This window comes from Molothrus aeneus, chromosome 1 (genome assembly GCF_037042795.1).
Source record: "Molothrus aeneus isolate 106 chromosome 1, BPBGC_Maene_1.0, whole genome shotgun sequence".
Taxonomy (NCBI): Eukaryota; Metazoa; Chordata; class Aves; order Passeriformes; family Icteridae; genus Molothrus; species Molothrus aeneus.
The window spans coordinates 124,415,756-124,435,493 of NC_089646.1; the positions used below are offsets into that span (position 1 = coordinate 124,415,756).

Below are 19,738 nucleotides of genomic sequence, written 5' to 3' on the forward strand. Positions count from 1 at the left end.
TAATCCTGACAGCGTGTTCAGGGCTGAGCAAGGCGAGAAGTTCGTTTCTTCTGATAAGGGAGCAATAAATTTTCTCTGAAAGATTTAGGTGTCCTGTGGCTGCTATCTCAGTGCGAGTCCTCTCTTTAAAAAAAGTATCTTACATAGCATAGTTTCTATTTTACCATTATGTTATAACCTAAAACTATATTTAACACACTACTTAAGAAAATTAATACAGCATCACTTTCTAACATAACACATATAATATTCATTTTAACATTTGCGAAAGGCCAATAATGAAATACGCATTTTCACACACTGGAACAGTTTTCCCAGAGAAAATTCCGGATGTTTCATCCTTGGAGGTGTTCAAGAGCAGGTTGGAGGGAGCTTTGAGCAACGCGGTCTAGTGAAAGGTGCCCTGCACAGGGAGGGCGGCTGGAACTACATTTAAAAAAGAATTAAACTCCCTTCCAACCCAAACCAGTCTATGATCCTCCGACGCAGGAAAGAGCCCGGCCCCGAGCGCCTTGGGTCATCAAACGAGGCTCGTGGGGCCGGCAGCGGTGAAGGGAGCGCACCCGCGGGCCTCCGGCCCCCACGGCCGCTCACGGACTACAGTTCCCAGCTGCCCTCGGGGCAGGCCAGTGCGGCTGCCGCAGCCGAGCGCCCCTGCGCGGGGGCTGCTGGGAGCTGTAGTAGGGGGCTGGGAGAAGATGGCGTCCAAGGTGAGCCTGGTGCTGCGGCCGGTTAAGAGTATCGTGGTCCGGTTCTGCCCCTTCGAGCCCAACGTGGAGAGCACCAGGTGAGGGGACTGCGGGGGCTGCCCTGGCCCGCTCTGTCTGGGCTCCGTCTCTGTAGACGCCCCGGCGCCCTCCGTGCGCCCCTCCTGCGGCCTCCCGGGCCGCGCGTCTCCCGCCGGGCGCTGGCGCTAGGCTCTGGCACCCGGGGCCATCCCGTGCTGCTGTCCCGAGGGCCCGTGCCCTGCCATGCACCCCTTTCACAGCTGTGTGCCCTGAGCTTCAGCAGAATACTCAGCCCCGCAGTGTGCCCCGAGCTTCGGCACAGCGCTCAGTGCTCAGCCCCGCAGTGGCTGATCGGTAGCGAGGGCACAAATCCACTCCATGTGCTGGCGACGGGCAGGCGGGACAACAGCAGCTCCTCTGTCCCCGTAATTAATCGCTGGAGACATTTAAGGAATTGTGCTTCTCCATCCATGTTCTGGAGAACAAACAATTCCAAACAATTCTGGATTCTGCACCAAACAATTCCAAAATGCCGTTTTGCAATGACTTTACAGGCGCACCCACTTTTAAAATGAATTTAGTAACGCGCCTTAACTTAGAATATCTTTAAACTGCCAGAATAGCAGCTTAAAGTAGCTGTCACGCATTTCAGAAATCTACAGGAGACCAAAGATGCCATATAAATAAATGCTGCCTCAAACCCAAACAAGAAAACATTGGCAAGCAAATGATGCATAAAGAAAAATGAAAATGCCTCTGCTGTTTATTTTTTTATTGTTGTTATTAATCTAGCTAAGAGAAACAGAGAAAGTATACACACTGAAGTTTTACAAAGTTCTTTGGTATGCTTTTTTACATGTTAGTATATAAGGAATATATACTGAATTTGGATTTTTGGAGTTTAAGAGTGATTCTCTTACAAGAAGCACCTGTCTGAAGTTAAGGACAAAGCCTGTTTTGTTTATATGTTGTTGCCTATCAATATTGAGATGTGCAAATTAATTTTAGAAGTATGTTTACTTTAATTTCTGTCTACAACATACTTAATATATTTTTAATATATTTTCAGAAAATTTCTCCAAAGTATTTACCATAAAAAAGTCCAAGCTACTAATACAAACTGTGAAGTGACTGCTGATGTGAGACATGATGGATCTGAACCAGTTGTAGATGTTACATTTGGTAAGGAGCTTGTTTTTAAGGATACAAAAGACCTTGGGTTTGTGTTGTTACAATGTTATTGTAGTCTTTTTTTTTTTTTTTTAATTGCTTTTTTTTTTCCTCTGGTCCATAACTAGATGTTGAGCAGCTGGGAGGGAAAAAGAAAGAGGGTGTCACTAACAGCCTGATATGTCTCTACTGTTGTTAGATCTAATGGATCTTAGATCCAACAACTGACACCACTGGAGCTAAGTATACTTGTCTGGTGATGTACTTAAAACCTTGCAGTCAGATAGAATTCCAGGAAGGTAAATTTAGCTCTGTTTTTATATAATAATCTGTTTACTTTCCATAATTTTTTAATGCTATCTGTGGTGGAGGCATCTCAGTCTTGAGAACAGGAGGTTGAATACCTTTAGTTGCTTATGCAACTGAGTAACTGTAATCTGAAGGAACTGCTCAGGTGGGTGAGGCTTTGCATGTGCAGATGGACCTGCAGAATGAGGTCAACTATGTACAACAAATTTCTGGGTTTCCTTTGAGGGTATAGGGAGCAGGCAGGGAATTGGTGGTGGAGATCTCATCAGTTCTGGAAGCGTCCCAGATTCCGGGCTGTGAACAGATGGCTCTAATCTGCTTTTGTCCTTTTCTCTGGCTGCATCTTCTTTCCTGCTGTGCTGTAATGGACCAATATGTCATGTAGCCCATTAAAGTTTTCATTAATATTGATTTCTGCTACCCTCTTATGTTTAAACTTCCATATTTTTAGTGAATTGGTGGAAATATCAAAAGTATTGAATGGTCTTTGTTTTGCTTAGGAAAGAAACTATTGCAATGTTAACCTTGCTTGTCTCTCTCTCCCCCCATGCCTCTGTCTTTCTCATCCTTGTGATGTATTAAGACTAAAGCAGTAAAGCTCTATGTTTTTTCACAGTGTAAACCCAAACCAGTTTATCTCATTAATGCCAAGACACCTCTAAACTCTTCATATTCTAAAAGCTGATTTTTCTCCAGGGAAGTGTTTGTAGCCCTTGTAGTTGACAAAAATGAGGCTGGAACGTGGATGCCAGGCATGGTGTTTCACTATATGGGTTTGGCTGTTGGTTTTATATTTGCAAATCTTGCAAAATAATTAACTTGGGTAATATTCACCTTCTACTGCTCCCTGCTTGTTTTAAAATAAATTCTTTCAGAATTCTAGAAATCCTAGTGCTTCCTATTTTTTTTTACATTATAACCACAAGATTATGTGAACCAATTTGTTATTTTGGCTGAAGAAGAACATTAAATGGACCACTGATAACAGGCTACTAAAATGCTTAGCCATGTGTGGAAATTGTCCCTTCCAATACCTTACTTGCCTTTTGTGAGGTGACTTTGGGGACAGAGTATGAGCCATTCTTATCAAATGTCTTCTTACTATAGGCACACCTAGACAAATGCTTCAGATTTTTCAATAATGCAATGCAGAAGTGAAAATTAAATGCATATTGTGTGCAGTTTGATATGTCTGTTTGGCAGTGGTGCATAGTCAGGTTCCTTGGTAGCTGGGGCACTTTCTAATCAGACAAGGTGAACTGTAGTTGGATTTATATGTGTAAAACAACTGCACACCAGAGGAGTTGTCACTTTGTGACTTCTCAAGGTTTTCTTCATTTGTAGCTGATGGAGATCGACTGATAATGAAGGGAGCCCACTTGACCACAGGGGAAATGTTAACAGCATTGGCATCCAGATGTAAAGCAAAAGACCTGAAGGAAGAACAGAAAAGCAAGAAGAAGAATCCCTGAAGAATGGAAAACCAGCTGTGTTTGCATTGACATGTGTTAGAAACAGCAGGCTGCACAGAAGGCTTTTTCCTATGCAACAAAATCTGAGAGATGGCCGAAAGACTTTAAATGTTCCCTGCCTTCCCTTGAAAGAGGACATACAGATCAACAGATCTTCTTACAGTAGTGGGTCAAGAGTGGCATAAGATGCAGGAATGCATCTTTCTAAGCAGCTGCATGTTGGACTAATATCACATGTATTTGCATTTCAATGTGAATCATGCACATCAGCTATTAAATTAATACTGCAATGAAGCCAGATCTCTTTGGACATTATTTCCTACAAAATTTCTATAAGGCAGAACATTTTTAGAGTGGTTATTATTATTGTTTGAAGGCTATTAAATTTATTACATTTGAAGAAAACTTATTGACTTAGCTGAGGGACAGCAGGCTGAAAATGTAGAGTGGTTTTTGTACTACTTTGTTTATAATACATCTATTGCTAAGTCCCTACCATTTTCTTCCTCTGTTTTTGAAGGAAGTGGGAAATTTGCTAAATGTAAATTTAGCTCAGCTATTAAAGTAACAAGGCTATGGGTCTGTCAACACACAGTAGAGTTACTCATCCTGCATAAAAGTAACTAAGTTTAGCTCAAGTTAGTTTTTTTGGTAATTGGAGAAAAGGGCTATCTTTGAAGTTCAGTTTTGTAGTGGTTTTGTCACTCTTGGGATATTTCATTAACTATTTTGGAAAGATCAAAGGCAGAGCTTTATTTGGTGTTTATAGTCCCATGTCCAACCCTATTATTTATTAAAGTAACTGCTTAGGTGTCTCATCTGTGTTGCAAACCCTCATCTGTGGGTTTGGAAGGGTCGATCTCTCCTCAGGCTGTGCAGGTGAAGGTGTCAGCTCCACGTGTGTTTCATGTGCATCAGTTTTGTTCATAAGAAAAATGTAGTTCCAGTTTTGAGAATTGCAAGTGTGGTGCTCTTGAAAGGCTTTACTTCTACCTTTTTATAATCAGATGCCTGATTTCTCTAAAACTAGTGCATGTATTTCCAAAGTTGGCAGCAGATTTAGGACACAAATCTGAAACTAGTTTTACTTTACTTTTGCCAAGATTATTAAATGGACACTGTCCGTTCTGAAGGCAAGGTGGTTCTAAATAGCACTGTCAAGGTAATTCTTTGCAAGTTTCATTAGAATGTTGAAGTCAAGGTGATGTCTTGTGTTGGAGAAGGAGAGCTGTGCTAAAGACATTGGGTGTTTCCCATGTGTCTGCAACAAACAGAAGAGTGTGAGATAAGATGATTCAATGAAATTTGGATGTGGGAACGAGATGTGAATAAATTTGTCTGGGATAAATACCTTCTCTGCACTGGAACTCTTTTTTTTTTTATTAGGCCATCAGCTCTTCAGAGTGGTTTTGGAGTGCTGAGCTGCTAAATGTTCTACTGAGCTCTGTTACAGCAGAGGGGTTATGAGAGCTGCTGAAACAGAGAGGATTTTAAATCCTGTCAAGCTAGAGGAGTACTGTAGAAGAGGACCAAACTGAAATTAGAATGTTCAAAGGACAGGTTGTTTTGTTGTTTTATTTTCTTTTGCTTTTCCCACAGTTTAGAATAACATCTGAAAAAGCTTTGCAGGAAAAGTGAGAATTGTTCAAGTGGAAGACCTATGCACAATTATTGTTCCTCTGGTTAATCATATATTCATATGCACAAAAGCCCTCTTACTGTAACATATCAATGATTCTTGAAGGTTTTTTCTTTCTTTGACAGTCTGTACATCGGTGTACAAAACTTATGTTTTAATTTGAAGTGCTTATATCCATCTTAAATAGCCATCTATAAGTGCTTAAAGAGTTAAAGAGGAGTTAAGTAATTAATCATTAATTATTAATAATAATTAAGTTTCTATAATATCTATAATTAAGTTTCTATATTTTGACCCAAGATTGGGGCTTATATTTATGAATAGAAAAGGGAAAAATGAAAACCCTTGCTATTTTTTTATCATCAAAATGAATCCGTTCTGTTGTCAAAGAAAGGGAGTTTATTTTTTTATTTTACTAGCATGGATTGCTCTGTAAAAACACACACTTTTTTAAAATGCTTTCATTTTAATCTGCACATCCCCAACCTTTCTGCTTAGGTTAGGCCAAAGGCCTGCCATGTTGCCATTGAGAGATCACTGACAAATCAGGGGATGAGGTGTAGGCTGGTGCTGCTTTTGAGGGATCACCAACAATTCAGGGGATGAGGTGCAGGCTGGTGCTGCTTTTGCTGTGGGTGCTGGGAGCTGCAGTTTGCAGTGATAAAGCTCTGATACCTTCTGTGCATGAAAAAGAAGTAATGACTGGGTTTTTAATGTGCAACGTGTAAAGCAAAACCTATAGGACAGAAAAATCAAGCTAAAAATGTGCATCCTCGAGACTACAAGATACTGGAGTGATATAAACAAGCAAGATGAGCAAGAAGGCACTCCTCTGATGATTATTATGCTAATATGTAGAAAATTTCTCTCCCTGTATCGTGGAGATAAAGGTAGGAATTTATTTTTCAAGTACGTTAAAGATAATCTGTAATGACTTTCTTCCCTGAGCATTTAGATAGCTTTGCTGCAAGCTGCTCCTGCACTCCCAGCTCCTGCTGCTGATTGCCTGAAACAAAGCTCTGACAGCTCCTGACATGCACAGGCCAGCACTGGGGATGTACAGGGTATTAAGGTCACTCATGCACAACAAAGCGTGTCTGGGTGAGCACTGATTTTGCATGTTGTTATTTTTTAGCCCTCTAATCTTGATTATTGTATCCCACCAAAAATGTGGGTGCTTGCCTGACTATAAAAGGAACTGGAACAGACCCTAAAAAACTAGGATTGCCTACATGCAAATAGCATGGCCACATAGGATGTCTGATAGCAGATGATGACATTAAAATGGCTAAATCTCTAATGCCTGGAGATTTAGCAATTATTGGAATAATCTTAGATCTTTTCATTGTACAAATACCTGTTTTTTCAGATGTTCTTATCAGTGCATAGGGAAAATAGTCTTGAAATGGATGAATATGCCATTCAGATAACACAACCTGGCTGAGGTATTCCCTTTTTAAGTATCTGCAGCACTGTTTTTAGAAAAAGATAATGGTATTTTTATTAAAGATTTCAACTAGGAGCAGCAGTGTTAGAGAACATTGCAAGTTCTTCGCCTCTGCTTGTTTGAATTTTAAATGACCAAGGAGTTTATGTGATATAAAGAAGCCGGAAAAACCCCTCAAAAGTTGAATATCCTGGGACTGTGTTCAACAGTTCTCAAGTTGCTTGTTCTCAAATGTATCTCTTACACATGTATACACTCCTTACAGTTTTAAGAATTGCTGGCTCACTGCCCACCTCAAACTCCATATACAACAAGTTTCCCTGGATGCAGGCCCTGCCTTTCCACTGAGTGGCTTGGAGTCCCACTGAGACCAACATATTGCCTATCAGTGATGCCTCTTCTACATGCACTTCTCTGCCTTCTCCATCTCCTGGCCTAATAGTTTTTTTCCTTACTGGCATTGTTTGATCTCATCCAGGCTCCCCTTTTCCCCTTGGAAGGCCTGAGTCACTCTTCTGAGCCCTCTTTGTTGATTGCTAAGAGCATGCAGTGGCTTCAAGCAGCCAAGGTACTCTGCTGCTGGTAGACCACTCCATGTTCTCTGCTTCCTGCTCAGCCTTGCTCTGTAAGCTGGTAACTGTTGGGATGGAGCAGCATGAACAGCTAGAGGTGGTTTTTGGCTTCTGATTAACTTAACAAAAAATGGTCTTTACATTGAGCCAGTCATCTCAGGATTTTACAAAACTAAGGATACACCCAGGGACCAATGTTAGGGGGTGTGAAGGCAAAGGAGCTGCTGACCTGTTTTGATCATGACTCCTGAAGTTCCAAAGTGGTACTTGAAAGCAGAGTTAAGGCAAGCCTAGATATTTTGTTTGACTTTAAGCACTCTCCTACCTACCGGCAGCGTTAATAGCAGAGGTTAATAGCACATCAAAGGAGATCTTTGCATTGTGCTTCACTGGAAGAGGTGAGTTTGACTTGTTTCCATATGAATTAATATTTCTTTTAAGGCAAAATAGCTGGAAAAATGGACAAGCATGTTTGTGGAGGGAATGCGTGGTCAATAGGAGCAAACCTGGGAAAGACAACCTTAGTGGACAGATTCTCACAATTCAGACTGACAATCCCTGCAGGAAGTTCAGAGGACAGGTAGGAGGCAAAGCAGCAGGTTCCTTCCTTACTCAGGCACTACTCCTCTGTTTCTTTTGAACCCTCCACCCTTTTTCAACATGGAGTCAAAGACCAGCCTTACTGTAATAATAACATGGTTGGCATGCAAAGCCAGCAAGTTTGTCCTCTCTTACACAGTTCTTGCATGAATGCATGGAATTATCTTTTCACTATTGGGGAATCTGAGTGGTTCAAGTCACTTGCATGAATAAAAGAAAAAATAAATATTTTCATGGAGTTTTTAAAGTATGTTTATAGATGAAGATTTATAGAACTTGACTTCAAAATCCACTGCTCAAGTGAATTTCAGAGTATTTACTGGGAATGAGAAATTTAAGGATCAGGTGATTACTTCTTTCCTTCAAAGAGCTAGATCACTATCAAGTTAAATTGCACATGAAAGAAAAGGTAGCAGTCAGTACCAAAAACTTTTGGCAGAAGCAAAGGAACAAATTAGAGAACTGCAGTGTAATTTCCTACTCCCTTACAGATTTTCTCTGGTCTGGTTGTTAGATATGTAATATCAAATCTTGAGATGGAATCAGGGATGTAAACCCAAATAGCGTGAGACTTTTCAAGTCTAGAAGAGCAAGCTGGAAAATACCTGCTTGTCCTGCATGGTAGCTTGAGATGCCAGAGGCAAGAATTTTCTTAGAAGACTTTTGAACACAAGTCATTTAGTCAATCCTTTTTGCAAACTTAGCATGTTGGCAATGGGAATGGGATAATAGTAAAAACTAACTTTAGCTTTCAAAGGGTTTTCCCCAATGTTCTTCTACAGCCCATGAAAAAGGAGGTCTTGAAAGGCGAGTCAGAACTGGAAGCTAAAACATTGAGCAGCAGCCCAGAGAGCCTCTCTCTTCCCACTGTGTGCAGGTGTGAGAAGGCTTGTGCTGCTTGGTGAAAAGGAACCCCCATCAACTGTGCCTCAGGTGCTTTACACCCTTTCACCCCAGGATGAAGTCCTTTGGGAGCCCTGGCCAGGTAGTCAGCCTACACATATTCCTAGCACCCTATTACATGATTTTGGCCAAAAGGAAGAGGAGCAATTGCAGCCTCTCTCCAACTTTCCTGGGAAAGCTGTTGGTATCCACAGCACAATGAGAAGACCCTTCCTCTGCAGAGTGTGAGTGTCAGGCTCTGCCCTTCATATTTCTGGACTATGATGCTCTCCTTTGTGATATCCTGAGAATGAGAAGTATGGTTATAGCTATAAATGAAACATTGTTTTTTTTCCTGAGGTTCCCTTCACATCCTCAGTAATGGAATTCTACTTATGATATGCAATCAAGGAAAAAAGCTAAAGCTTTATATACCCTTTTAAAATCCAGTGAGAACATATGTACTTTATTGATTCCAAATTTCATAATCTAATTATTTATCATTGGTAGAAATATTTGTTTTATCATTACCTATTCCAAATAATTTTGACATTCTTTGTCCTTTCCCTTATGTCCTTATTGTTCCAGACTACACAGAAAGGACAAAGTTGAAGTTTTATTTGTCTTTATTTACAGAGACATCATTTGGGTTGATTTTTTTTGTACATCTGATGTTTCTAAAAGCCATACCAGAATATTTGTTTTCTGAAAGTCTCTTCTGTGAGCAGGTATTCCCTGTTACTGAGCTTTTGTTTTACATGGATCAAAGGCTTTTTCAGTGCTAAAACTACAGCTATGGAAGATTTGTAGTCACCCTAATATCTTTTTTAGCATTGTAATGACTATGCTGATTATAAAATTCTGAAGATAAATAAAAATATTTTTATTCTTACATGTGGCTGTTTGCTGTTCAGGGTAGATACTGCTGCTAAATAGAAAGGACTTTTCAAAGCTTCTGAAGTTAGGTACCAGCTCACATATCTGCAGTCACTGTGACCTGGGCTGGATCTGACATCCAATCATTTTTTGTTGGGAATGAGGAAAATGAGTCCTGGACTCCTCTTCCAAGTCACTGCAGGCTCCTGGAGCTTTCTCTCTCATCACTGAGGCAGGCTACACTCGGTGAGCTGTGACACCATTGCCACAGTAAACTTTGCCCTAGAAGCATTTCTCTTTGACCTTGCTTTGAACGTGCTGCTGACAACGTGCAGGAGCTGGGCTCAGGCTGCCAGGGTGCTAATTGCATTATGGTGATGCAGTACTGCATTATAGTAATGCAGTAATGCTCTGTGGCACCAGCAGCACCGCCGCGCCGGCACACGTGAGCCTGCCCACCCCAGGACAGGCTGCCTACCCAGGGCAGATGCAGCAGTCTCCAGATTCACAGCAAGGATTCTTTGGACCCATGCTCCATGCTGGAGAGAATATGGCTTTGTTTTGACTCAAAACCGGATATATTGCACAAAGCCCATTGATAAAACAAAGCTATGCCCAGCTCTTCCAGCTCAGAGGTAATAAAATGCTGATATGCCGGGAGATCTTGTGCATGTTGACATACAAAGGAAAACTTGCAGGTTTGTGCGTTGTTGCTTCATAATCCCTGGCCTTGTATTGCCCAAGCAAACACCTCTTTAGTGGCAAAGCTTCCTTAGGCCAGCTAGGCAACTGTAGCACGTGTTTCATCATGCCTGCCCAGCGATGACATGGCTGGGAAGGGAAAACCACACTTGTACAACAAGGAAACAGAAACAAAACTCTGCTACCTATGCAATTTTCCCCATCCATGCCTTGGGGGTGAGTAGCTATTATTCATAGACTGCATTAACTTTTTTCCACAGCTAGGGATAGGCCAAAGAGTAAAATTTTGGCAGTGATGTCCAGTTTTCCTGACAATTTTCTAAGGCTTTCTCAAGAGGTTATCTTATCTAAAAGAGGACTACCACTTAGAAAAGGTGGTCTATATACACAATATGTCTGTATTCTAGAAGGAAAGCAAGATCCCTTACACAGTAGAGCATAGCTCTATCAGATTGGGTTCCCTCCAAGTTAAACATATGGGCAGATTAATGAGTAAAGGTCTAGGGAAAAAGTTACGCCTCCTATGGAACCAGATTAGTGATATGCTGCAGAGGAGGAGGTGGTGCTCTGCCCTGCCCAAGCAGCAGGTATTGTGACTCCAAAAGACAAAATATGGCTTAGCTTGCATGCAGGAGGTGAATCTATGGCTACGTGAAGAGAAACCTCAAACACTGCTGGCCACAGCTCCCACGTCAGATGAAGCATCACTGCCCCTGCCCCAAGGAGTAGAATGAAGGTCTCTGTGCACATCGCCTTGCGCTTGGTAATGAAGAGCTGTAATACCCTCCCGTCCTACAAGGTGCAAGGGTTTGACTACCTGAGGGAAGCATTCACCCTGGTTAGGCTCAAGCCGCCAAGGTGGTGGTTGCTCCCAAATGTGGCTACGTGCTTGCCGTGCAGCTCATTTCCTCAGAAAAATTTACACTTCTCATTGTAAATTTGATTCTCCTTTTCTTGGACAATATATAGTTCACTGTGGAAATGAGCAAAACTTCAGAGAATTTATTCTTTCTGCACTGAAACAATAATATGTGGCACAGGGATTCCATGCTGTCCATAGGTAGCATGTACTTGCTGCTTCTCTTGTCATATATCTAAAGACGAGACTACACAAACACAAAAGGTCTGATTATGATGTCAGCCTCAAACCAGGCTGGAATTGAGAATTATAGGATTGAATCCCTGTGGCTCAAACACGACGTCTGGATATCTGAACATTTTAGTTTGCCTCCCAAAGAAGGAGCTATATTTGGCAAATATATACTGTTGAGATAAAAAACAATTTATATTTTGTAGCTCAGGCTACCTGTGCCTTACCCAGAATGATACATCTCTGGCCCCTATAGATACTTTTTTTGCTACACAGACAGTTTCAGCACTATTTTGTTTCAAAGAAGTTTTGAGATGTGGTGTTGATGATATCACAGCCAGTAATCCGTGTCACTGGATTGATTAATTTGCAAAACATTGGGACTTTGTAAGAATTGAGTGAATGACTGAATTTTTTTTCACTGTATACTAACAATCTGCATTTCAGAAAAGAGAGATAAGAGTCTCTTTTCTTCTTGTGTCTTGTATGAATTTACATGCCTAGACCTGAAAAATTTGTGAGGAGAATAAATCAGACCAAATGACTTGTGGGAGGATTCAAAACTGTAGCAATGTTGAGCACAGGTGGGTAACTGGATCTTCAGGTACTTCAGATCCAGGAATACTGTCTCACCACTAGATGGAAATAGTGGATTTTACATCTTCTGCTGCATTATCAGCACTTACACCTGACTACCATTTGCATATCGTAAGCCATCTGCAGGCAGCACTGCAGAAATGTGGATCCAAAATTATTTGCTGGTGTACGTGGAGTAAAGCCAAGACTTCTATTTCTAGAAATTGTCCCCGCTTTACAAGACTGAAGACTTCCTAATTCCTGAAGGATGATTCTGTTTGATCCCTAATCTAATGGCTTTTCATTTATCCTTTCTGTAAGCAACCAGAGAACTGCAGCATGGACGGCATGTTGATTCACTATCATGAATTAGTCAGTAAACATCACCCTAATTTAACATTTACTCTGAAATCTCTTACACAAGACACACACAAAATTAAATTAAAAAAAAAAGTGAAAGAATGTTGAAAGTCTTGTGTTTCAATATACCTACTTAATGACACAAAAAAGAAGCAATATGACTTGCTGTCTTATGAGCAGAGGTTATAATGTTGTTTGCATATTAAAAGCAAGCATATAGTCAGAGAAGCAGAAAGTAATTAAAGACAGCTTTGTAGGGAAGGATAGTTAGAGCAAATAAAAAAAAATCAGTTCAAACATTATCTGTTTATTTTGTGTACGAAAAATCTGACTTTTTACAAAGTCTTGAAACTTCTAGCTGCTGTGTGAAGTTGTATCACTGCAAAGCATAAAGTACTCCTTGCTCCAAAACGTTTGGCTTTATGGCACTTTCTCATATTGTGAAATGTTGGAGCCAGCACAGAACCTGCTTTGCTGTCTTCTCTGGCTTTGATGGTTTTGATACCTACATCTCAAACTCCTTCATGAAAGTACTAGCAGAGAAGTGTAGTAACTGTTATTCCATAAAAAAACCTTGAGATACTAGATGTATCTCCACAATTCTCTTTTTCCAGACAGGAGAAAGTAGCTGTGGTTTTCATCCAGTGTGATACAAGGCCAACAGAGGCAGAGATTGGCATAACCCTGATGTTGGAAACAAATTTTGGGGGTACATTGGAATCAGGAATATTTTTTTTTTTTTTTGTGACTTAATAATAGCAGCTTCCTCACAGAATATGACAGTGAATCTGACAAAATTTGACAAAAAATTAGTCAAAACCTCACAGGGCCTCTTGAGAGAGTATATTTTATGATGCCACTTCTGTGCCAGTGTACAGTTGAGGCAGCTGCAGCATTTTCCTTTAAGAAGTAGGAATTGCAGTTCAAGATGGACTAAAAACAAGATATCATATCTCCATTTTTCCTATGCTAAGGCATGAGGTTGCATTCAGGCTCTGATTTTTCCTGCGTACTGCAAGCACCCACATTAATTCTGTGTTTTGATTGATTTTGTTGGCTAAACTGACCACTGTGTGTATGTAGAAGGTCTGTTCCTGGGTCACAGTAACTATGGATAGCTGTAGTTCAATAATATGTGATGTACCAGTGGGAGTTGTTGGGAAAGCTGGCAATCAAACCCAATAAACTGCTTTGAGATGCTGATGCCTTATTGCTCTGTCTCTGTGCCATATGATGATTTTTTTAATAAGCCTTCAAAAAAACCATGACGAGTAATAAAAAGTATAATTTAGCATTCAGAGTCCAGCTAGGAGTGCAGGGTACCGGCACTCAGCATGCTGGACTCTTTCACCACGCCGGATGGAGTTTGTGTTCGAAGCAGCGTTGAGGCCACAACACCCCTCGGCGGGACAGCTCTGGCAGTGTCCCCCCGTTCCTGGGCGTTCCCGTGCTGGGGCGCAAAGAGGGATTGCGAGTCTGTGTGTGTAAGAGTGTGAGTGTGAGCGTGCGTATCTATTTGTGCATGTGAGTGCGTGTGAGTGTGTGAGTGTGCGTTTTCTGTGTGTGCGTGCCTATTTGTGCATGTGAGTGTGTGAGTGTGTCTGCGTGTGACTGCGTTTGAGTGTGCCTGCCTGTGTGTGTGCCTGTGTGTGAGTGTCTGTGTGTGAGTGTGTGTGTCTGTCTGTGTGTCTGTCTGTGTGCGTGAGCGTGTGTGCGGGCGGAGGGCGGGCAGTGCCCGGCGTGCCCGCTCTTGCCGCCGCCGCTGCCGCGGGCGGGACTCGCCGGGCGGGGGCTCGGCGGGGAAGGGGCCGGGGCGCGGCGGGAGCCCCATTGGCTCTGCCGGCCTCACATGTTGCCCGCCCGGCTATAAAGGCGGCCGCGGCCGCGCTGCAGCCCGTCCTCCTGCCTTCACGTTTCTACAGGGACGCCATCAGCTCCAGTGCCGCCGCCATGGCCATCGACGCGTTTTTGGGTAAATGGTGCCTCGTCTCCAGCGAGGGCTTCGAGGAGTACATGAAGGAGCTGGGTAAGAAACCGGCGGCTCCCCGCCCCCGAGAGGGAGGGAGGGATGGATGCCGGGATGCCGCCCCGGGGATGTGCTGCCGCTGCCGGCCGGCGAGGCTCTGTCCAAGGTCCGCGGAGAGCGTGGTCCCGGAGCCGGGCCCGAGGGTGGGACGCAGCCCGGCCGAGAGCCGCGGGTGGGCGGCGGCTGCGGGGGTGATGCCGGGAATCTCCGGGATGCAGCGCCGGGGGCTCCGCGCCCTCTCGGCTCCGGGAACGGAGCGCTGGCCGGCAGCAGAGCTTTCCTGGCGGGAGAGCTGCCGCCTCTGGCTCCTCGTCCCAAAGATGTCAGCGACCCTTTTTGCATCGTAATGCCGGTGCCTGTGAGGCAGGTGCCGGCACCAGCAGGCGCCTTCCCGCCGCACAGCGCTGCCGCCTCCCTCCGCAGGGCCGGGATTAGCAGCTGGTGCCGGCAGCCCGGCTGCGATTAGGCCGGTCCGCCCCTCCCTCAGCGCTAATGCCGGGGCGGGGGCCGGAGCTGCCCGGGGGGGTGCCCGGGGGGAGCTCGGCGCTGCCCCGGCCCCGAGGGCGGCGGCTCCGCTCGGCCGGGCTGGGTCACCCAGCCCCAGCACACAGACCTGCCGAGCCGGGGCTGCCTCCCCGCGGAGTCACCTTGGCTGTCTCCTCCCGGGAAAGCCAAACTGGATCAGCTGCTGTGGGTAACCGGCTGCCCTGCCGGAGGCTGTTTGCCTGCTTTCTTCTGTGGCTAGTCACACCTTTATCTCTGGGGGATGGTCCTGGCTTGTTATCCCTGCGTCCAGGCTGCCCTACATTTTGTCACATGAAGTTACCGGATGAAGAACACACCTAACAGACCAGGAGCCTCATCTGCAAGCTCTGATTTACCACTTTCCTGTGAGCATCCTGGCTGACAGGTGATAGACACCTGGAAGTGTCTATATGGCCCAGGAGCTATTATTTTCTGCAATTTATTCACAGATGAAAGCCATGATATTTTCTCAAGAGGCAGAAGATGTAGGCTTATCATGAGAGGGAGAAGAAGGAATTTAGGTCTTGTGTTCTTCACATAAAATACAAAAAGCATCACTGCATTTACACTCTGCAGACAGTGGTGGCTGTAATTACATTTTGGGAGGCCTGTCAGTATGTGATAGGTATGATATGACAAAGCCTTTTGGACTGAACTCTTTAGGAGACTTTGGAGGAAATTCAAGAATTTTAAGCTCGGCTTGGTTGAGCCATGGATTAGGATGCCTTGGTGCCTTGATGTCCAATGGCCAGACCTAGGCGTGTGCCAAGTTGCAACTTCAAAGTAGAAATTAGGTGCTGCAACTGCAGAGCACCTCCCATGCGTAGGCAGCACCAGACTGTTGTTTGGTTTTAGATTGAAATCATAAACCCAGTCACTTTTCCATTTTACATTCACAATTTAGGCAATTAAATTTATACCAAGTCACATTTTAGGAGCCAGTCATTTACTGGATTTCACCCTTGCTGGCTACCTGTGAAACTCTCTGCCTTTGATCCTATTGATGCACCACAAATGAGACCATGCAGATTCTGCTCATTCTGTGCAGAAGAACGTTTGAGGACAAAGAAGCTGGAATTTCACTTCTTGCCATATGGAAGACATGCAGCTCATCTCTGTTTAGTTGGATCCCAAGCTGTAGTTGATGAAATAATTCCCTGATTACTCTGGCCTGGACTACAGCAACAGAATGTGTGTGGAGGTTACTGTGGCAATAATTTCCAGTTCTGATCAGAAAAGCTGGACTGAGGATAACTGTTTTTTCTCTGTGAACTCAAGCTTAAGGCTCAATCCTGGAATCTCATTTGAGTCTGGAGAAGCAGTGTCTGGAGAGTACTTTACTTCCCTCTGCAGGACACAGCCCTTACCTCCACATGCCTGGGGAGTGCTGTGCTGATACTTGACAGCATTTTTTTACATTTTTTAACTACACCAGTTGCAGAACCCAGGCACTCATTGACCTGGTGATACTTTCTGCCTCATTTGGTTGCATATCAATTCACGGTTCTGATATGCACTTACCAGTTTGATGGAGTCATGTTTGTTGCTTGCTGCCCTCTTATTTTCATTTTCATCCTTCAGATCAAAAAGATTCAAGCAAACCTTGCAAACAGTGCATGCAGGGGCTGAAGCAGGGTGAATCTGAAGAGTTTTGAGGGCTGCTGTCTCCAAATCATGAATTTTCAGCCATTTCCAAATTGCTCATTTCTCCATTTCTCTGTCTTTTGCATGTGTGTGTAAGCACTATTTTCTATGATAATGATTTTCTAATTCACAACTCCATACTTTGTAAACAGGATGTAAAATATGAAATTTAATTAAAAATGCCGTGTTTGCAATGGTGTACAAATTAATGGAAGGGTATTTATTGAGTAAGTTTGAATAAAGTGGATTCATCTGTCAATAAAAATAATTTGTAGACTTTTAAAGTGTTCAGAATTTGAAGTGAATAATTTTATTTTAGTTTAAGCATTCGTATTTGTTTTCCTTTTTGCTATTTATTTCTGTTTGAAAAAAAAATCAGTGCTGAGTTTTGGGATACCTAGAAATTCTTGAGAGGGCAAAATAAATTTAACTTTAGCTCTCTGAGGAAACAAAAGAGTAACTCTGCAAATAAGCTTTTTTCCTTCCTCATCTGTGGAAAATTTAAAACATCCTCTTTCTTTGTGGCTCTTGAGCTTTGATTCTCAAGTGTGCTTAAGTGCCTAATTAAATGGGAATTAGGTATTTGAATTCTTGTGTGGCCCTAAGCCTCAGGGTTTAACTGACTTTGTGACACTCTGTGCCTCTCCCTTGCAGGTGTGGGTATGGCCATGAGAAAAATGGGAAGCATGGCCAAACCAGACGTTTACATTATTCAGGATGGGGACACCATCACCATGAAAACAGAAAGCACCTTCAAAACTTCACAGTTTAGCTTCAAGCTTGGTGAGAAATTTGAGGAAAACACATTAGATGGTAGGAAAACTCAGGTCAGTATACTAAATTTCTGTTGAAAAAAGGCAATTCTTTGGGTGTTTTACAAAGGGAGATGCTATTTTAAAATCAATTTTAACATCCGTACTAACAGTGCTTTATTCAATGAGCAGTTGTCTCTCTAAGTCTCATTGAAATATTTTTTTTAACATGGATTAAGCACATTCCAAAGAGGGAGAGTGCTGAAATCAATAGTCTTGTGTATTTTGCTGTTTTCATTTTGTGGCAGAAGCATTTTTTTAGTAAAACTAACAGACCTCTAAATCCCTGTTAAAGCCAAATGCCATTTCATTTGAAGCCTGTGGGAAAAAATGCCATTGATGTTTAATCAGAGGCAATTCAGCCCTAGGGTTAACCTTTCTGCTCTGTCCCTTATTTGCATAACAAGAGAGCCTGGTTCAGTGTGGGGTGGGATCACAGACAGCAAGGTAGCCATGTGAATTACAGGCACTAAACTCCAGCTTTAGAAGGCAGAGTTTCTCCTTGCACCTAGAAGGAAGAATATTTATCCCAAAGGAGGGAAAAAGCAAAGGATATATCTCATTTCCTCCTGTGAGTGCTCTCTGTTTATCACCCCCCTCCCTCCAGCCACACACTTTCAGTTCATCTATTCCTGCAAGATCAGATAAATGCTACACAAAGGCTCAAAGCCCATGTAACAAAGAGATGAACAGAGAACATCTTCTGCTCCTGTCAATTGAAATTGTGGATGGTGTCAAAAGTTTGTCTGATGCAGAAATGTGTCAGAGCAGTGAGTTAGGTACTGTAAGAAGAGGATTGATAAAATGTTTAACATAATTTCTGGCTTTGTAGTTGTCAATGATAAAATTATTATTGAGTGAGCTGGGGTGGGAATCTTTCATTTGGAATAAGATGTTGGAAAGCCTCAGTGCTGCCCAAATGTCATGGGGAAAATATTGATGGTCAGGTTCTTCTTTCAGACCCTTGTCAGCTTAAAAGATGATGGCTCATTGCTTCAAGAGCAGGAATGGGATGGCAAGAAGACCACAATAACAAGGAAGCTCGTGGATGGAAAATTGGTGGTGGTGAGTTCAGTCCCACTTTCTGATCCCCAAGTGCTGCTGGTTGGTAGCCTGAAATGTAACTCCTAACGTGCCTTTTTTCCCCGTTGGTCTGCACTGAGAGGTAAATTAATAAATACATCTCTTTATCTTCTAGGAGTGTGACATGAATGGTGTCAAGTGTGTTAGAGTCTACCAGAAGGCATGAGGACATCTTCAGGTTCAGTAGGAACTTGCTGCAAACAACTCAGTTCAGTGGACAGAGCTCCTTTTCACTCCATATTTTCCTTTTCCCTGTTTTCTAGTATTTCAATGGACTGAGTAGCTGAGTGCAATTCTTTTTAAAGGCCGTGATGTAACTATTATGTAACTATTCTGAACTTAGGCTATTAAATAAAATTGTTGAATATATGAAGTGGAAACATTGTTACTAGTGGAATTTTAAGTGAGGTTTCAAAAAAACAAAAAACAACCCCATTTTGGTTTTAGGCTCTACTACAATCTGCCTTCAGCAAAAAACAAGCCAGTATATCACAAACATTCCTACTTTCTAAGGTAGTAAAATTTGAAATTGGAACAACTCCACAGCCCAAACTTTGAATGTGTTTTCTAACATACATGTTACAAAGTAACTAGAATTGTGTGGGTATAAATTCGAGATAAGCTAAATTGGTGTTTAAGTAAGAGGAATGGATTTTCAGGGTTAGTTTGGAGTTTCTTGTGTTTCAAACCCACAGTTTTCTTAATTTCTATATATAATACCCACAGTTTTCTTAATCTCAAGATATACCAGTAAGTCAATGAACATGATAAATCTAAGCAAGCACATACACACTTTCTTGAAAGGAAGCCTTATTTTAAGAAGACTTTTCCTAGCAAAACTCTTATTCCATGTCCAGTAACATTCTAAAAATTCTTAACCAAAATTGCTGAAATACTGCCTAAAGCCTCATTTTTTTTTAAACTTGTTTGAAACACCTATCAATGGAGTATATATGCTTTGAAGTGCCATAATAAATAATCAGAAATATCAGTGTCTTGAGTATTACTTTTACACTGGTTGGGAAACAGAGCCTATAATGCTATTATTCTGCCAAAGAGATGTCAGATGAGACAAAAATTTAAAAGGTTTAGGTGAATTTCTGTGATACCAGACAAGCATGTCCTAAAAGTGAAACCATTTGGTGACAGGAAAGTTTCCATGAACTCAGGAGCCTTGGGGATCATGCAATTGCACAGGTCCTGTTTGCTGCATCTGTTATTGCAG

General features: G+C 42.4%; 2 protein-coding genes across 2 annotated transcripts; both read left to right on the plus strand.

The window, feature by feature from the left end:
- Window positions 1-676: 676 nt before the first annotated feature.
- Window positions 677-3,973, plus strand: MRPL53 (mitochondrial ribosomal protein L53). The gene is made up of 3 exons (XM_066547354.1): window positions 677-787; window positions 1,798-1,910; window positions 3,552-3,973. Exons 1-3 carry the CDS (start codon window positions 699-701, stop codon window positions 3,677-3,679), a joined length of 330 nt encoding a protein of 109 aa, XP_066403451.1. The 5' UTR covers window positions 677-698; the 3' UTR covers window positions 3,680-3,973.
- A 10,236-nt stretch (window positions 3,974-14,209) lies between these two features.
- On the plus strand, window positions 14,210-19,501 carry LOC136565563 (fatty acid-binding protein 5). Its single transcript, XM_066564220.1, has 4 exons — window positions 14,210-14,449; window positions 17,273-17,445; window positions 18,391-18,495; window positions 18,629-19,501. The coding sequence occupies exons 1-4, from the start codon at window positions 14,374-14,376 to the stop codon at window positions 18,677-18,679; spliced, it is 405 nt and encodes a 134-aa protein (XP_066420317.1). The 5' UTR covers window positions 14,210-14,373; the 3' UTR covers window positions 18,680-19,501.
- The last annotated feature ends 237 nt before the right edge of the window (window positions 19,502-19,738 follow it).

Excerpts from the sequence above, each read along its gene's own strand:
- MRPL53 (XM_066547354.1), top strand. The coding sequence starts at position 699 with ATGGCGTCCAAGGTGAGCCTGGTGCTGCGGCCGGTTAAGAGTATCGTG. Across the intron at positions 788-1,797 it reads CCCAACGTGGAGAGCACCAG|AAAATTTCTCCAAAGTATTT; the intron begins GTGAGGGGACTG and ends ATATATTTTCAG. Across the intron at positions 1,911-3,551 it reads AGTTGTAGATGTTACATTTG|CTGATGGAGATCGACTGATA; the intron begins GTAAGGAGCTTG and ends CTTCATTTGTAG.
- LOC136565563 (XM_066564220.1), top strand. The coding sequence starts at position 14,374 with ATGGCCATCGACGCGTTTTTGGGTAAATGGTGCCTCGTCTCCAGCGAG. Across the intron at positions 14,450-17,272 it reads GGAGTACATGAAGGAGCTGG|GTGTGGGTATGGCCATGAGA; the intron begins GTAAGAAACCGG and ends TCTCCCTTGCAG. Across the intron at positions 18,496-18,628 it reads TGGATGGAAAATTGGTGGTG|GAGTGTGACATGAATGGTGT; the intron begins GTGAGTTCAGTC and ends TTTATCTTCTAG.